Source organism: Osmerus eperlanus, chromosome 1 (assembly GCF_963692335.1).
Source record: "Osmerus eperlanus chromosome 1, fOsmEpe2.1, whole genome shotgun sequence".
NCBI classification, from domain to species: domain Eukaryota; kingdom Metazoa; phylum Chordata; class Actinopteri; order Osmeriformes; family Osmeridae; genus Osmerus; species Osmerus eperlanus.
The window spans coordinates 25,073,091-25,090,909 of NC_085018.1; the positions used below are offsets into that span (position 1 = coordinate 25,073,091).

Consider the following 17,819-nt stretch of genomic DNA (forward strand, 5'->3'; position numbering starts at 1 on the left):
ATCACTCTGCTCTGCTGTCTAGTACCATCACTCTCCTGTCTAGTACCATCACTCTGCTCTCCCTGTTGTGTTCCGTTCATAGGTCAGATATTATGAAGTTAGTCGGAGCGGTTCCTTAACCCTTGCGTTATCTTCGGGTCATTCTGACCCATCAGTCATTGGGACCCACCGTCGTATTGCAACAACTTTACCGCATACAAAAACAAAGTGAAGCATTTTCTTTTAACCATTGGGCTGTCTCAGAAAAGAAAGTTATTTGTATTTGTTTTTGTATTGAGTAAACACAACGATGGTTCGTTATGAACCTTTGGGTCATGTGACCCGAAGGCAGCACAAGGGTTAAGTACTTTGACCAAAAAGTTTCAAGGACAAACTATCTGTAGTGAAATAGTTTTATTAATGACACAGCAAGTAATAAAATAACAATCATCAATACACACTTAACATAGCAACCAAAGAAACAGAAATCGAACAAAACATTCAATTAGCCTGCCTTTTCATTACAGAACGTCCCTCTAAAACCAACCCCAGTGGCTGTTCAGCAACTCTATGATCAACAGCCCCCTCTACTGGCAACCCCTGTTTACATCATCCGGTGGTCTTCATCTGTGCCATGTAGATAACACACCCTCCTCTTCCTCCACAGTCTTCAGCTTGTCACGAAGACTACAGGAGAACAAGGAGGAGGACTGTTATTTAACAGCTCACAAACATTGTTTCAGAAGGAGCAGATGAAGACAAAAAACAACTGTTCCATTGTGGTAAATTGTAACATTTCATCATATTTTATCTAACCACACACACACGCATAAAATGTTCTCCTAAAGACCTGTGTGTTTGATTGCCCTGCAGCCCTCAGACTGGCGTCTACCCTGCAGGGCCTACCAGACAGACAGATCATGTCCTGATATCCAGTCAGGCTTCAGGAGCATGTAGAAATCTCAGGTGTGGGACTGACCTGCCGAGGCAGGACTGACCTGCCGAGGTAGGACTGACCTGCCGAGGCAGGACTGACCTGCCGAGGTAGGACTGACCTGCCGAGGTAGGACTGACCTGCCGAGGCAGGACTGACCTGCCGAGGTAGGACTGACCTGCCGAGGCAGGACTGACCTGCCGAGGTAGGACTGACCTGCCGAGGTAGGACTGACCTGCCGAGGTAGGAGTGGACATCAGAGAAGCCGTGGTACTGGGCCAGGGGGAGCAGGATGCCGGTGGGACAGCGTCCATCTTTAAGACGACAGAAGCTGCAGTTACAGATCCCGCGACACGGAGGACAGGTCCACATCTACACAGATACCACACCTTCATTAGCCCACACAGATACCACACCTTCATTAGCCTACACAGATACTACACCTTCATTAGCCCACACAGATACCACACCTTCATTAGCCCACACAGATACCACACCTTCATTAGCCTACACAGCATATCCTCTCTGTCTTCACTGCCACAGTGTACATCGGCGTACCTGAGGACAAGCTGAGATACAAGCTGACGTACCTGAGGACAAGCTGAGGTACCTGAGAACAAGTTGAGGTACCTGAGGACAAGCTGGGGTACCTGAGGACAAGCTGATGTACCTGAGGACAAGCTGGGGTACCTGAGGACAAGCTGGGGTACCTGAGGACAAGCTGATGTACCTGAGGACAAGCTGGGGTACCTGAGGACAAGCTGACGTACCTGAGGACAAGCTGATGTACCTGAGGACAAGCTGACGTACCTGAGGACAAGCTGACGTACCTGAGGACAAGCTGATGTACCTGAGGACAAGCTGGGGTACCTGAGGACAAGCTGGGGTACCTGAGGACAAGCTGGGGTACCTGAGGACAAGCTGGGGTACCTGAGAACAAGCTGGGGTACCTGAGGACAAGCTGAGGTACCTGAGGACAAGCTGAGGTACCTGAGGACAAGCTGAGGTACCTGAGGACAAGCTGAGGTACCTGAGGACAAGCTGAGGTACCTGAGGACAAGCTGAGGTACCTGAGGACAAGCTGACGTTGCTGAGGACAAGCTGACGTTGCTGAGGACAAGCTGAGGTACCTGAGGACAAGCTGAGGTACCTGAGGACAAGCTGAGGTACCTGAGGACAAGCTGATGTACCTGAGGACAAGCTGGGGTACCTGAGGACAAGCTGGGGTACCTGAGGACAAGCTGGGGTACCTGAGGACAAGCTGAGGTACCTGAGGACAAACTGAGGTACTTGAGGACAAACTGACCTACCTGAGGACAAGCTGTGAAACAGTTAAAGAACATTGTGGTTCCATTGTTGTTCCTTCATGTTACAGCGTTATCAAGCACATGTTGAAAGGCTGCTCCTTAACCTTGAGAGACACTTCCGAAGTGTGTGCGTGAGAGTGTGTGTGAGTGTATGTGAATGTGAGAGTGTGTGAGTCAGAGAATGTGGGAGTGAGAATGTGTGTGTGTGTGTGAGAGAAAGTGTGTGAGTGTATATGTTAATGTGAGAGTGTGTGTGAGTCAGAGAATGTGGGAGTGAGAATGTGTGTGTGTGAGAGAAAGTGTGTGAGTGTGTGTGTGTCACTGTAACAGTGAAGGTTGTGTTGGTGATCTGGGGTGTGACTGGAGAGCAGCTGTGGACAGAGAGCTCTGTCTGATAAGAACTGCAGCACAGCAACAGATCCTCAGATACACACAGAGAACTGAGGTGTCTCAAAGTGTATGTAGGTGTGTGTGAGTAGCCAATTGAAACAGAAAATGTGGTAAACATGTTTAAAATAAATCCAGGAAAAAAAAGAATATATAATTTCACGTTACGAGAGAGAAAGAGTATATACACACACGTATTATGATATGTAAGAGACAGCGACGCCCCCCTGCCAGGGCAGCGACGCCCCCCTGGCAGGGCAGCAACGTTCCGCAGGCGTAACCCTGACAGGGTTCTCACCGGGTCCAGCAGAGCCGTTTTAACGTCCTCCCCGTAGCGGTTCCTCAGGCAGGGGCCGCAGAACTGGCCCTGCAGCCCCCGACACGTCTCCCCGCGGCAGCTCGTCTTGGTGTCCACCGTCTTCTGACGACACTGGTGACACGTGCTGCCCTGCGGGGAGGGGGGGGGGCATTAGCAGCAGAAGTAGTAGTATTAGTAGTACTAGTATGACTAGTAGTAGTCTTAGTAGTACTAATAGTAGTACTAGTAGTAGTACTTGTATTAGTAGCAAGTTCATTTAGCGGGTGCTTTTAACCAATGTGAGATACAGGGGGATTTGAACCTACGATCTTTATACCAGCAGGCAACATCTCTGAGCTTTACCTATCCCCACTCTGAACCGCCCAGAAGCTCCTGAGGTACCCTAAGGGGGTGGAGGCGGAGGGTGGAGGTGTGCAGAGCACATACCGTGGAGCTGCTGTAAACCTTCTCCGTCAAACTGTCGGCCACCAGCTCCAGCTCCTCCTCCGTCACCTCCTCCACCGGCCGCCCCACGTGGGCCTTGCCCTGGTACGGCCGCGGGTTGCCACGGCGACGAGATGCTCCCCGGACCTGGGGCGCAGGAAGTGGACGTGAAGTATTCCAGGAAACCCTCCACATACACCTCGAGCATGTCACCCCCCACACACACCTCCATCAGCTCGTCCTCCAAGCTGAGCTCCAGCTCTGGAGGGGCAGCAGAGTCGTCGCCCGACCCCATGGAGCGGGTCCTTCTCCTGGACATCCTCTCAGGGTTCCTCCTGGAGCCTCCTCCACCCTGGCCCGACCAGCGGGGCCGCTACACAGGACGGAGGGAGGGAGAGACAGAGAGAGAGAGAAGGAGAGAGAGGGGGGGAGAGGGGGGAGAAGGAGAGAGGGAGAGAGGGAGAGAGGGAGAGAAGGAGAGAGGGAGAGAAAGGGAGAGAGAGAAAGAGAACAGACAGACGGACGGATGAATAGACAGATGGATTGATAGATGGATGGGCATGACTCAGTGGCCCACTCCTGTTCTGAACAGAAACAGACTCACAGAAGTCTTCTCTTTGAGCCGCTTGGCTCCCTGATTCTTCAGCAGCCGTTCCCCTCCAGGCATCTGCTGCAGGTCAGCCATCAGCCTGGCCAACTGACACACACACATACACACACACACACACACACACACACACACACATTAGACAACCCATCATCGATCCATATCCCTCTACTGAAGGGCAGCCATGTTTAGGTGTGGTAGATCAGGGGTCACAGCTGGTTCTATTCACCATAGCTTTGTTGGCTTTGATGTTCTGAGCCCGCTTGTCAAGGAACGACTTGGGTTCCTCCACCTCCGAATCAGACCCAGAAGCTGCCATCATCACCAACTTCACGTCCTCCATTTCCTCCTTAACGTTCCTCTCCTTCTTCACTTTCTTCTCCTCAACTTTCCTCTCCTCCTCCTCACTGGAGGGGTGAGCAGTTTGTTGGGAGCGCAGGCTGACCCTCAGTTGGAAGCGAGGAGGGGCAGGTGTCCTGGTCACACAGGCGCCGTCACCACTGTCGGACGTCTGATGCACGACCTACACACGTTATACAGACACACGAATAGTGCATTTAGAACATGGATTAGAAGGGCAAAGTTCTAACGGTATTTCGGCGGTCAGGTAAAGGAAGAGTTTACTCAAATCAACTTAAGTTAAGGAATCTTATAAAATACATCGTTTGTGATGCCTTCGGGTGTTCAACAGATAACCGTTGAACCGTTAATATAGTTGCAGAGTTAATATATTTGTGATCAGCTTGGTTATGGAATATAGTTGCCTATCTGACAAACTCAGGCCAGTCCGATATGGACTATAAAACAAAGTCGCACCTTGATGTCCAAAAGATCACTTGTCTCACTGTCGGAGAATCCATAAAACGTCTGATCGTTTTCTGACTCTTCAGCAAAGATATCAGCCAAACGTTTGGCGAGAGAGTCCATACTCAGAGCACCGATCTGCGGGGGATGTTGACAACACAACAGAGAGACATATCTTACTACGACCATGAACACGTTGAGATCTATGGTTATCTCACACCAAACTTTTTGAGAGCCCTGTGAACACGTTTAATTCGTCTCGTTACGCATCTGAACCGGTTTGATTCTAGGTACTAGTTACGCCAATGAACATGTTTCATAAATAACACTAATATTGGTCAAGTATGAGTGTCGTTACATTTTCCATCTTCAGTCAGTCAGTCACAGCAGTGCGTGCAGCTTTTGGGATTCAAAAGCTGTTGTTTTTTAAGTCCCGCCTATTTAACCCTAAATGTCCAATTATCTGATAAGCAGGTCGAAGAAGACAAGCACGTGAAGAGCAAGTGAAAAAGTCATCAACAGGGGTCGGTAACCGTCAATCAACTACTTTCCCCCTCATTTTTCACTAGCGCATTGGGAGCCAAAATATATGACAAGATTGATGAGTGGTTATTGCCATCCATCGTTTTAAAATAATAATCAACAAACAAACAAACAAAAAATATTTTCTAGCTCTCCATCTAGGCTTTTTTCTGTTTATTTAGCTGTAGCCTCGAGCTTTTGAACTTCGTTTTTGGCATCTCCAAGTGAGTATTTAAAATATTTATCTTTAATGTTGGATTTTTATTATGGAAGAACTTCAGTTTACACACAAACGTAGTCGTTATCCCACCGCCTATATGACTGCATAAGGTATATCTTTCGTTAAAATGTCTGCATTTATTGTTGCTGCTCATGCGTTGAATTAAATTAATGCAACTAACGAACGGTCCAAATAAATTCCCCAAATTCCTTCAGCATGGCGTTTCTAAAGAGAACAGGCGTCCTTGGTGTCCTTGTGTTCTATCAGGTCCCGTTGATGAGGGTGTTTGGGCACGCGGGTGTGTGGGCACGCAGGTGCGGAGCGGTGGGAGGGAGTGTGTGTGCCCCCGCTCCGCAATGTCCCAGGCTGCACGCTCACAGCACACACACTTTCATAACCATGCAACTGACTTCTGGAGTACTGGGTGAGTGTCACTTTCTTTTTCTTTCAGACGGCTGCGGTGTTTTATCGATTGGCAAAGTGTGTTGATTTGGGTTTGAATTTAGAATAATCTGTGTGATGTTCTAGATAAGAAATAGGAATGTGAAGAGTGTAGGTCGTACCCTGGCGTCATACGACGTTCACATACGCAGAGAACTTGACATTCACTTGACTGCTTGTCAAATATGTTTATAAAACATTTTGATACATCATTTTTTGTTTTCTTGCTGCACTGTACTATATGATATTTTAGATATTATAACTGTTACACTGTGTCTGGTAGCTGAGGTTTAGTCACTTGCACTGTGCCTGATCAACACACTACCGAAATACACTTCAAACCAGCACTTCTGATCCTTGTAATCTACTGAATGAATATAATGTTTGTTGTTTAAAACAAGTATTTAAAACAAGTGTTTCTCACTAGGGTAAAGGTATGGGTAACATTATGTTCACAATACATTATTTATCTAAGAGCATATGTGTATAGTGTTTATATAGACCTGCATACATAGCCTATCAGTTTGGCTACATTAGGCATGTACATATCGATGTGATCGTTTGTCATTGTGTTTCGGTGCGTGTATGTCCCTTTGTGTGTGTGTGTGTCTATCCCTGCATGTGTGTGTGTGTCTGCGTCGGTCTGTGTGTGTGTCCCCTTTTGTGTGTGTGCGTGCCTATGTGTGTGTGTCTGTTCCTGTGTGTGTGTCTGCGTGAGTGTGTAGGCTGCCTGTGTGTGTGTGTGTGCTGGCTGCTGGAGGTGCGGGGCCGGAGGTGTGTGTTTGAAGTGTCTAACCCTCGGAACCTAGCGTGGAAGGAGCGTGGCAACGTGAGCGGCTCCGAGCAGCTCTGCGCCAACACAGACTGCTGCGTGGCGTACCTGAGCCTGCAGGGAGGACAACATGTCCAAGACTACCTCGGTGAGGAGGGGGAGGGTACAGACATGAGGTACAGACATATAGAGGAGGTTAGGGTACAGACATGAGGTACAGACATATAGAGGAGGTCAGGGTACAGACATGAGGTACAGACATATAGAGGAGGTTAGGGTACAGACATGAGGTACAGACATATAGAGGAGGTTAGGGTACAGACATGAGGTACAGACATGTAGAGGAGGTTAGGGTACAGACATGTTGAGAGGGGTTTTGATCACAGTAATCCGACCTCTGTTACAAAAGCTAACTGACCACATGGGACCCGAGTCACGGGTAATGCACTATTTGGATGTGGCTTTGAATTCAAGTGTCTCCTAACGTCCTAATGTCAAATCAGAATTTCTTTATGCGGGTGTGTGTGTCCATGGATATGTGTGTATATCCATGGATGCTCGGTGTGTATGTCCATGGATGTGTGTGTGTGTCCATGGATGCGTGTGTGTGTCCATGGATGCGTGTGTGTGTCCATGGATGCGTGTGTGTCTCAGGCTGCAGTGTCATGGACCTGCCTTGTCCCCTCCCCACCTGCTCCATAACCAGACAGGACGAGTATCTGGTCAGGTGTGTGTGCAGCTCAGACCTCTGCAACGCCGTCGACAACATCACCTGGAGCCCCGAGCAGGAGACAGCAAACCCCCTCCGCCCCGGCAGCCTAGTGGGTACGGAAGGTAGAAACCTGACCTTGTGCTTTGTCCTTATCCTGAATCCACTCCCTTTTTCCCTCCTGTTCCGAATTTCCCCCTCCCTCCCTCCCTCCCTCCCTCCCATCCCATCCCAGCTATACCCATCCCCATGCTCTACCACTGAGATATACCCATCCCCATGTTCTACCACTGAGCTATACCCATCCCCATGCTCTAACACTGAGCTATACCCATCCCCATGTTCTACCACTGAGCTATACCCATCCCCATGTTCTACCACTGAGCTATACCCATCCCCATGTTCTACAACTGAGCTGTGTGTGCGCAGGTGGTGGAATGGTGGCTGTCAGTATTCTGCTCGGATGCTTGGTTTTCGTAGTCACGCTTTTCACAGCAGTCAAGTGTAGACACTTCAAAGGTAAATTATACTGTACTTGAGATGTTATTGTTGCACTGTTATTGTTGCACATTGTTGAGACGCTGCTATTTGCTGTTCAACATGCCTAGTAGCTAAGAGGCAGCTGTGTGTCCCCTCAACCCTGTCTTCCTGTCCTCAACCCTGTCTTCCTGTCCCCAACCCTGTCTTCCTGTCCCCAACCCTGTCTTCCTTTCCCCAACCCTGACTTCCTGTCCCCAACCCTGACTTCCTGTCCCCAACCCTGTCTTCCTGTCCCCAACCCTGTCTTCCTGTCCCCAACCCTGTCTTCCTGTCCCCAACCCTGTCTTCCTTTCCCCAACCCTGACTTCCTGTCCCCAACCCTGACTTCCTGTCCCCAACCCTGTCTTCCTGTCCCCAACCCTGTCTTCCTGTCCCCAACCCTGTCTTCCTGTCCCCAACCCTGTCTTCCTTTCCCCAACCCTGACTTCTGTCCCCAACCCTGACTTCCTGTCCCCAACCCTGTCTTCCTTTCCCCAACCCTGACTTCCTGTCCTCAACACTCCTCAACCCCTCTTCTTAGTTCTGTTCTGAGATAACATTTGACCTTCCTTTTAATACGACCAGTTGTATTCTTCTTAATTCTTTTCCCTCCTCCTCCGCCCTCCGTCAGTCTATCTCCCCTGATATGGACTGGCCTTGGCTTTCATCTCAAACATCTCACTCCTTTTGTCCAGCTCTCCTCACTCTCCACTCCCCTCCTACTCAAGATGTGAGAACTTTCAAAGAACAACATTCAGAAGACTCTGTAGGGCCCCCTGCTCTGACTCTCACGTCTAGTCTGCACGTCAGCTGTAATAAACTGATGTCTCTGTATTCAACTCCCAGATACCCTGCTTTCCTCTCAGCATGGTCACAAGCAACCAGCCCTAGTCTGGACTTCACTAACATGGTGGAAAGACCTGATTTAGACCTCACCAACATGGAGTTACATGAGGTAAGTTCTGGTCTGGACCTCACCAACATGGATTAATTGATAAAGTTATTTTTCAGATGGTCTGTCATGTATCATGTTGCAGGTGATAGGGAAGGGGCACTTTGCGACAGTGTGGCGTGGTTTCCAGAAGGGGGTGATGGTGGCAGTGAAGGTGTACCTTGCGGGAAACGAACACAGCTTTACCACAGAGCGGGGAGGTATACAAGCTGCCCCTCCTGGTGCATGCTGGGATAGCGGACTTCCTGGGCGCCGGGAGGCTGGAGGGCGGAGAGATGGTGCTGGTGCTGGAGCTGGCGGCGTATGTGAGTCACATGACCTTGATGTTCTCTGAGTCACATGACCTTGATGTTCTCTGAGTCACATGACTTTGATGTTCTCTGAGTCATACCAGGCTTGTATACATCGATGTCACATTGGCCTTTGGATTAAACTCTGCCGCCATGTTGGATATGTCAAGACTGGCCTGTAAACAAACACAAGTGAACAGGGGCAATGCGATGCGTTTTTTTTGGATAAAAAGCTGAATGTTTTTTCAACCGATTTTTTTATGAGTTGTTACTTATATTCGAGAGTTTTATAATTGAGTACACATTTTTTCAATTTTCTTCAGTTTCTAAGAATGTCGATAGTTAGGCTGTACTTGCTGTTCCAGAGTTCACTCCACCTCTTCCTGACCAAGAGCTCCTGTGATTGGCCATCTTCCCTCCGCCTCGCTCGGTCTCTGGCAGACGGGCTGGCCTTCCTGCACTCTGAATTCTCTAGACATGGTACGGTCCTATCCCCCTCTGATCTCCATAGACATGGTACGGTCCTATCCCTATCCGATGACCCTTTGTCGATACACCGTAACATGTGCGCTTGAATTTGTGTGTGTGCTTTTATGTGTGCGCTTATATATGTTTGTGTGTGTGTCTGTGTGTGTGAAACTGACTGTGTGTGTGTGTTTTCCAGGCCTGTATAAACCCACTGTGGCCCACAGAGACTTGAGTAGCAGCAACGTTCTGGTGAGATCAGACGGTACCTGCGCCCTCTCCGACTTCAGCTGCTCCTCCATCCTGTATACCTCCCAGCGGGGCCCAGGAACCAGGGAGGGGGGCCCAGGAACCAGGCAGGGGGGCCCACGGACAGGGCAGGGCAACAGTGGAACCCTAACCCAGGTGAGACTCACCTTTCAAAGCGATTTTTTCACAAATATTTTTTCACAAATATTTTTTCACAAATATTTTTTCACAAATATTTACAAATAATATTTTTTCACAAATATTTACAAATAATATTTTTTCACAAATATTTACAAATAATATTTTTTCACAATTTTTTTTTCAAAACCTTTTTTAACAAATATTTTGGGAAAACCTTTTTTAACAAATATTTTTGCAAAACCTTTTTTCTAGGTGGGCACCCTGATCTACATGTCTCCAGAGGTGTTGGAGGGCAGCGTGAACCTTCGGAGCAGCAAGTGGATGATTCAGGGAGACGTGTATGCTCTGGGCCTGCTGCTCTGGGAGATCTGGACTCGCTGCTCTACCCTCTACACTGGTAGGCTGCTCTCTCTCTGTTCTACCCTCTACACTGGTAGCTGGTCTCTCTCTCTGCTCTACCCTCTACACTGGTAGCTGCTTTCTCGCTCTGCTCTAACCTCTACACTGGTAGGCTCCTCTCTCTTGCTGGCTTGTATATTTGGGGTGTGAGATTCCAGTCAGCCTTTTTCATCTAGTGTTTGACTGTGGGCTGCTTGTTTTATTCCCCTAGGCAGCGCTGTGCCGGAGCATGCCCTGCCCTATGAGACCGAGCTGGGGGTCTGTCCCTCGCTGGAGCTCCTCTGTCTGCATGTGGCCGAGAGGAGACAGAGACCTGCGATACCCACACACTGGGAGCAGGCCTTCCAGGTACCGTGGCTTCACTGCATGGTGCTATACTCAGCTTCACTGCGTGGTGCTATACTCAGCTTCACTGCATGGTGCTATACTTAGCTTCACTGCATGGTGCTATACTCAGCTTCACTGCGTGATGCTATACTCAGCTTCACTGCATGGTGCTATACTCAGCTTCACTGCGTGGCGCTATACTCAGCTTCACTACATGGTGCTATACTCAGCTTCACTGCATGGTGCTATACTCAGCTTCACTGCATGGTGCTATACTCAGCTTCACTGCGTGGTGCTATACTCAGCTTCACTGCATGGTGCTATACTCAGCTTCACTGCATGGTGCTATACTCAGCTTCACTGCGTGATGCTATACTCAGCTTCACTGCATGGTGCTATACTCAGCTTCACTGCGTGGCGCTATACTCAGCTTCACTGCATGGTGCTATACTCAGCTTCACTGCATGGTGCTATACTCAGCTTCACTGCATGGTGCTATACTCAGCTTCACTGCATGGTGCTATACTCAGCTTCACTGCTTGGGGCTATACTCAGATTCACTGCGTGGCGCTATACTCAGCTTCACTGCGTGGTGCTATACTCAGCTTCACTGCATGGTGCTATACTCAGCTTCACTGCATGGTGCTATACTCAGCTTCACTGCATGGTGCGATACTCAGCTTCACTGCGTGGCGCTATACTCAGCTTCACTGCGTGGCGCTATACTCAGCTTCACTGCGTGGTGCTATACTCAGCTTCACTGCATGGTGCTATACTCAGCTTCACTGCATGGTGCTATACTCAGCTTCACTGCGTGGCGCTATACTCAGCTTCACTGCGTGGGGCTATACTCAGCTTCACTGCGTGGCGCTATGCTCATCTTCGCTGCGTGTATAACCCAAAAAATCTATTTTAATCTGATTAATCTTTCTTTCTTTTTTTATCTGTTTCAGGTGTTTTCACTTGAGGATATTGTGACAGACTGCTGGGATCACGACGCAGATGCCAGATTAACGTCCCAGTGTGCCCTGGACAGGCTTCTCACCCTCCAAGCCTGACACGGCTCCCCACGTCTACTCAAGGAGTTCCTCTTCTACAGAGGCGCCGCTAGGGACTCTGGGCCCCCTGGAGACTCTGGGCACCCTGGGGTCTCTGGGCACCCTGGGGTCTCTGGGCCCCCTGGGGAATCTGGGCCCCCTGGGGTTTCTGGGCACCCTGGGGTTTCTGGGCCCCCTGGGGTTTCTGGGCCCCCTGGCTCATTGTACTCTGGGCCCCAAAATCAAAACCATGCAGTAAAGTAAGGGGTTCTGCTGGGCCCCCTGTCTGACCAGGCCCCCCCCCTCCCCCCACCCTGTCTGACCAGGGCCCTTAGAATCGTCCTCATCTCCATCCCCCCCACCCTGTCTGACCAGGGCCCCTAGAATCATCCTCATCTCCATCCCCCCCACCCTGTCTGACCAGGGCCCCTAGAATCATCCTCATCCCCCCTCCCCCCTCCCCCCCACCCTTATGGCTCCCCTGCTCTTCTAGACCGTTTATAAGTAGCCAGGACATGTTTCTGCTGCTTCTGCATCCATTACTGAAGAGTTTTTTGTTATTAAGCTCAAGGTTGGTCTGGTTGTCCCTTGAATTGTTCACTTTGACACTGATCCATTTATGCATGCTAATTAGTTGTTGTTTTTTTGTTGTAAATTTTATTTTTTGTTGGTTCATCTAGATATTTTTTACTTCTGCTATGAAGCGCTTAGATTTTTGTGACTTTTTTTTTATTAAGATATTTTTACTTTCCATATTTTTCATTTTGATCCAACGTCATGCATAATGAAGACTATATCTAGGAAAACTGGTACATTAACCAAGCAGTACATTTGATGAGTAAACTTGTTGTTTATTTAACATGACATTACACAAAAAATCACATCAAGTAAATCAGAAATGTATAGGACAGTGCAGTATCTGCAATAAATGTATATTTGAGTTGTGACTCCTACTATATACAGACATGGGAAGTAACAAAAAACAAATACTTTGTTACTGTACTTCAGCAAATTTTTCTTTTATCAGTACTTTACTTCACTGTGTATTTTTCTGAAAACTTTTGACTTTAACTCCTTATTTTTTTTAAACAAATATCTGTACTTTCTAACTCTAACATTTTCAAGCCAGGTTCGTTTATTTTAGTTTTAATCTGTATTTAGTCGCACAACAATGGTAAGATAGTCTCCGAAGCTACCATGGAGCTTGGAAGACGGCAACAAGAAGATAACTTTTCCCAAGAAGTTCTTCAAGAAAGGTTTGCATCATTGGTGAGTACTTGATGAGGAATCTATTATACTCTACTTTACTCTATTGTGCTCTGCTCTGCTTTACTCTACTCTGTTTTAGGCTTCTCTGTTCTCTCCTCATCTCCTTTCACTGAGAAAAGTTTTCAATAGGTTGATTTTTTAAAATATTTTTTAGTTTCGAAAAAAAGGTTTCTAAAGGTAAAAAAAATGTTGGGAAAAGAAAATCTAAAAAAAGTTTCGAAAGGTTGAAAAAAATAATCTAAAAATGGTTCTAAAAAAATGTTTTACTCTACTCAGTTTTCCTCCCCTTTCCTCCTATTCTCTTCTCTCCTTTTAGTGTGTGTGTGTGTGTGTGTGTGTGTGTGTGTGTGTGTGTGTGTGTGTGTGTGTGTGTGTGTGTGTGTGTGTGTGTGTGTGTGTGTGTGTGTGTGTGTGTGTGTGTGTGTGTGTGTGTGTGTGTGTGAAAAAAGGTACGTTATTGATGAGACAGAGGGAGTTACCGATGTCAACATGACTGAGAATACAGACACTCCTGATCACCCATGGCCATATGAAGGAGATGTTTGAAATTCACAGCGTCAAAAAATATTCCTGGTGAATGCGCTGCGTGTTTATAGTGTATTTTTGTATTAATGAATTAAAATGATATGAGGTCCAGTTACCAGCGTGACACTAACACAGGTAAGCCGAGTAGTAATGGCTCCTTTTTACTTAAGTATCAGAGCCCACACTTCATTACTTTAACTTGAGTGAAAAAGGGTAGTCAGTACTTCAACTTTTACCAGTTTTTAAACATGGGTATCTGTACTTCTACTTCAGTGAAGGATGTGTGTACTTTTGCCATCTCTGACTAAATATTGCATTGACAGCAACAAGATCTCTTCTAGTTTTATGTCACTTTGAGTATCTCGCACTGCAGCACGCGCTGAGAGCAACTCGGCTCTCGTTGCGCATAGATGAGTGCAGATAACCTGAATCTTCTGTTGAGTGGAAGAAATGTGGACTTTTATAGAGAGGCGGGGCTTGTTTACATTACGCAGTTAGCATCCGGAAGAGAAACAGTCCTGATCAGAATTCATACAAACTTCCCTAGAAGGACGCGAAGTCATAGTCCAGACTTCATACCGCAGGTATGGTCGAGCGATAAATTGACGAATATAGTTTGCTCTAAAAAATACTTCGTGTTACTGTCCCCGGATTGTCTATGTATTTGGTTGAGGCTATGTAAGCTTAGATAGTTATGGAAATAACGATTATTGCGTTGTGGGTGGGGTGGACAACGCAGGTGTATATAACCCACTAAATGTTTCGAGCTGTCTTTCCATTTCTAGTCAAGATTTGTTTGTAAACATTGATTAGATGGGATAACTAGTCAATTGACTAATCCTAGTAACAACTAGCCTAACTATGTATGACCGTTTTCTCCTCTACAGGATATCATCGGACAGTGTGTCAGTTTCAGATAGACATTATGTGGCCAAATCAAGGTACTGCATGCCACTAAGAATAATATAACATTAGTGTAATTAATATGACAATTTATTAATATAAGTGTAATTACGTGTATTTGAAGATTTACAGTCAGGCAAACTGTGTTATTTCATCAAGGACCTCCAAACCCGGCCTACCCAGCTTTCCCCCCTGGCCAAGGCCCATATGCTCCAGGCTCCAACCCAGCCTTCCCCCCTGGCCAAGGCCCATATGCTCCAGGCACCAACCCAGCCTACCCTCCAGGCATGAACCCAGGCATGAACCCCCACATGCCCCCACCCATGGCTCCAGGGACCATGCCCTACGGAGCCCCCGGAGGCCAGCCGTACCCCACCGGCCCTGGGTGCTACCCTGGAGTTCCCCCAGGGGGGGTCCATCCTGGTGCATACCCTGGGGGGATCCACCCTGGACCCTACCCCGGGGGTGTCCACCCTGGCTCACACCATCACCACGGACCGGGGGCGGGGCTTCCCATGGCAGGGGGGGTGGCTGGGATGGGCATGGGAGTCGCCGGTCACAAAGGTCACAAAAAGATGAAGAAGATGAAGAAAGCTAAGAAAGCTCACAAGAAGCACAGCCACCATGGCAAGGTGAGTGCGAGGGTCCGGGAGCCCAGTCACAGGGAGGAGCGGCGGACTTTGAGAACAGTGGATGATAACATTCCTTCTATTATCATGCTACTCAAACTGGGTTAACACCCCCAGGTCACATGACTGATGAGTTTGCACTCAGTATGTGTCGTGTATTAATTATCCCTCGTCTTAACCCTCGTGCTGCCTTCGGGTCACATGACCCAAAGGTTCATAACGAACCATCGTTGTGTTTACCCAATTTTACCCAATACAAAAACAAATAAAAATAATTTTCTTTTAACCATTCCAGTGTGGGGGGTCTGAGACAGCCCGACAGTTAAAAGAAAATGCTTCACTTTGTTTTTGTATGAGGTAAATTTGTCGCAATACGACGGTGGGTCACAATGACTGATGGGTCAGAATGACCCGAAGATAACACAAGGGTTAACACAGCTCTAGATTCTAGAGGTCTAAATGTGTTCTGGAGTGGAATTAACTCTAGGTTCTAGAACAGTAACTCTGGGTTCTAGAACAGTAACTCTGGGTTCTGGAACAGTAAGACTAGGTTCTAGAACAATAACTCTGAGTTCTCTCCCCTGTAGTCTTCCAGCAGCAGCAGCAGCAGCAGCTCAGACTGACATCTGAAGCGTTCAGAAACCTGCCATGTTATGAAGATAAACCAAATACAACCACCCATGGTTTAACAACAGACATAAGTGTATAATAATGTTATATTTTTAATCTTGATTCAAAGTATTTGTGCGTCCTGTAAATAATTTTTAACGGGCCATGTACAAAAATTAATTAATCATGAGAATTCTATGTAATAAACCTGTAATTGATTAAAAGCAATATTTAAATGAAATTAATACTTGTTAATACTATTTTGTGTTTGTGCATTTCATTTGTACATCTCAAAATGAAGGTTCCTAACGTGTGTCTTCAAGCATGTGGTGAATTTGTGAATTTGAAGTTTGACAGTATGGTGCCCTCTGCTGGCAGTCAAATGCATCCCGCAGAGATCCCAGCATGACTGGCTGTGTTCTCTCTGCAGGGGTGAGGCAGGGGTGAGGCAGGATGTTAGGGTGTTTGTACACTCACACAACATCCTGACATCCCAACATTCTAATGTAGGAAGTTGTGTTGACAATGTTGGCAGGAAAAGTCCAGTGCCAAGGCAAGTGCCCTCTGACCAATTCGACAGCTTTGTAAACACATTAATAACTGGTACAGCTCACTTTTCAGCCACTGAAAATGCCATGAGGTCAAAAACTAGGCAACATTTTATCTATAACCAGCTAGCTAGCTAGCCATACCGACATTCTGATCGCAATAAAAAAAAATTGAAAGCATAACTGGAGTTAAAGAACTGGGATTCAATTTCAGAAGTCGAATCATAAAGTCTGTTTCCTATCATATTTTGAAGGAATGGATCCATTAATTTTGAGTAAGTATATTATTCTGTAACCTATTTTAAGATGTTCTTGTTTTAATGAGGTGAAGAGGAAGAGGTGTGGAAAGGAGGAGAGGGGTGGAGAGGAAGGGTGGAGAAGTAAAGCGAAGGATGGGGGAGAGAGTCACAGGACACATGGAGGGTGGAGACATGGAGGAGGGGTAGAGAGACAGGTGACCAGCACAGGTGACCAGCACAGGTGACCAGCATAGGTGACCAGCATTGCTTTGTCAGATTCCGTTGTGGAGCAGAGAAAAAGTGCTTCTAGAAAACACAGCAGAACGTTAGGGATCAGAGAAGCTCAGTTTTAACGGTGGTTAGAGGCAGGGGAACGTTCTGTATTTACCAGGCACAGAGCAACAACAACACCAACTTCAAAATAACGACATCTCAGATACCAGGCACGGTATAACAATAATAGTATCACTGACATGGAACATCTCCACATGCAGAGAGAAGCCAAATGCTAATTTCTAGCTTTCTGGGAAAGGGATAACGAGAACAAGAGAAGAGGGGAGCTATGGAGGAGGGAACAGGAGGGAAAGGAAGACAAGAGGGGCGTTAGGGAGGAGAAAGTGAGGGGAGGGAGGGAGGCTGTTACAGGGAGACATTGAGCCTGATGACTACACCCTTACATAACCTTCCACTGAGATCTGGATCACTATTCAGATACACCAATCAATAACCTATCAAGACTAATTACATAGTGTTATTCTGGTTTATAATGGGAGGGGGGCTCGTTGCCTAGTTAGTACCAGTCCCCCCAGCCTAGCACCAGCTAGTCCACTCCCCCAGGGGTCAGATGGCTGAGCGGTTAGGGAGTCGGGCTATTAATCAGAAGGTTGTTGGTTCGATCCCCGGCCGTGCCAAATGACGTTGTGTCCTTGGGCAAGGCACTTCACCCTACTTGCCTTGGGGAGAATGTCCCTGTACTTACTGTAAGTCGCTCTGGATAAGAGCAACTGCTAAATGACTAAATGTAAATGTACCCCGAAGCTAGCACAAGCTAGTACACCCCTTTATAACCTGCTAGACCAGCTCCCCAGTACCAGCCCTTATCCTAGCCAAATCAAATCCAATAACATTTTATTTGAATAGCCCTTTTTACAAGAAATGTCACAGTGGGGTATGTGCCCATGGAACTACACCTAAACTAACCTAGTCCATCTCCCTATCCTAGTCCCAACTAGTCCAGCCTCCTAATACTAGCTAGTGCAGCCTATTCTATCAACCCACTGGTAGATGACTGGAA

The 17,819-nt window shown here is 47.3% G+C and overlaps 2 protein-coding genes and 1 pseudogene across 4 annotated transcripts; 2 read left to right on the forward strand and 1 right to left on the reverse strand.

Moving 5' to 3' along the window:
• Positions 1-378: 378 nt before the first annotated feature.
• Positions 379-5,247, reverse strand: LOC134028845 (cell division cycle-associated protein 7-like). Of its 3 annotated transcripts, XM_062472712.1 has the most exons (10): positions 5,119-5,247; positions 4,773-4,898; positions 4,186-4,467; positions 3,954-4,046; positions 3,576-3,722; positions 3,353-3,496; positions 2,906-3,055; positions 1,149-1,285; positions 959-977; positions 379-666 (listed from the first exon to the last, which is right to left on the reverse strand). In XM_062472712.1, exons 1-10 carry the CDS (start codon positions 5,125-5,127, stop codon positions 658-660), a joined length of 1,116 nt encoding a protein of 371 aa, XP_062328696.1. In that variant the 5' UTR covers positions 5,128-5,247; the 3' UTR covers positions 379-657. The 3 variants fall into 3 exon arrangements, with proteins under 3 accessions (XP_062328696.1, XP_062328687.1, XP_062328706.1); XM_062472703.1 differs by lacking the exon at positions 959-977; XM_062472722.1 differs by lacking the exon at positions 959-977 and having other exon boundaries at positions 1,130-1,285.
• Positions 5,244-11,907, forward strand: LOC134028857 (bone morphogenetic protein receptor type-2-like; annotated as a pseudogene).
• Positions 11,908-14,004: 2,097 nt separating this feature from the next.
• prr13 (proline rich 13) lies at positions 14,005-15,979 on the forward strand. The gene is made up of 4 exons (XM_062479573.1): positions 14,005-14,181; positions 14,485-14,538; positions 14,660-15,132; positions 15,717-15,979. Exons 2-4 carry the CDS (start codon positions 14,523-14,525, stop codon positions 15,750-15,752), a joined length of 525 nt encoding a protein of 174 aa, XP_062335557.1. The 5' UTR covers positions 14,005-14,181; positions 14,485-14,522; the 3' UTR covers positions 15,753-15,979.
• Positions 15,980-17,819: the final 1,840 nt, after the last annotated feature.

Excerpts from the sequence above, each read along its gene's own strand:
- prr13 (XM_062479573.1), top strand. Across the intron at positions 15,133-15,716 it reads AGCACAGCCACCATGGCAAG|TCTTCCAGCAGCAGCAGCAG; the intron begins GTGAGTGCGAGG and ends TCTCCCCTGTAG.
- LOC134028845 (XM_062472703.1), bottom strand. Across the intron at positions 4,468-4,772 it reads GTGATCTTTTGGACATCAAG|ACGTCCGACAGTGGTGACGG; the intron begins GTGCGACTTTGT and ends GTCGTGCATCAG. Across the intron at positions 3,723-3,953 it reads GGCTCAAAGAGAAGACTTCT|CGGCCCCGCTGGTCGGGCCA; the intron begins GTGAGTCTGTTT and ends CGTCCTGTGTAG.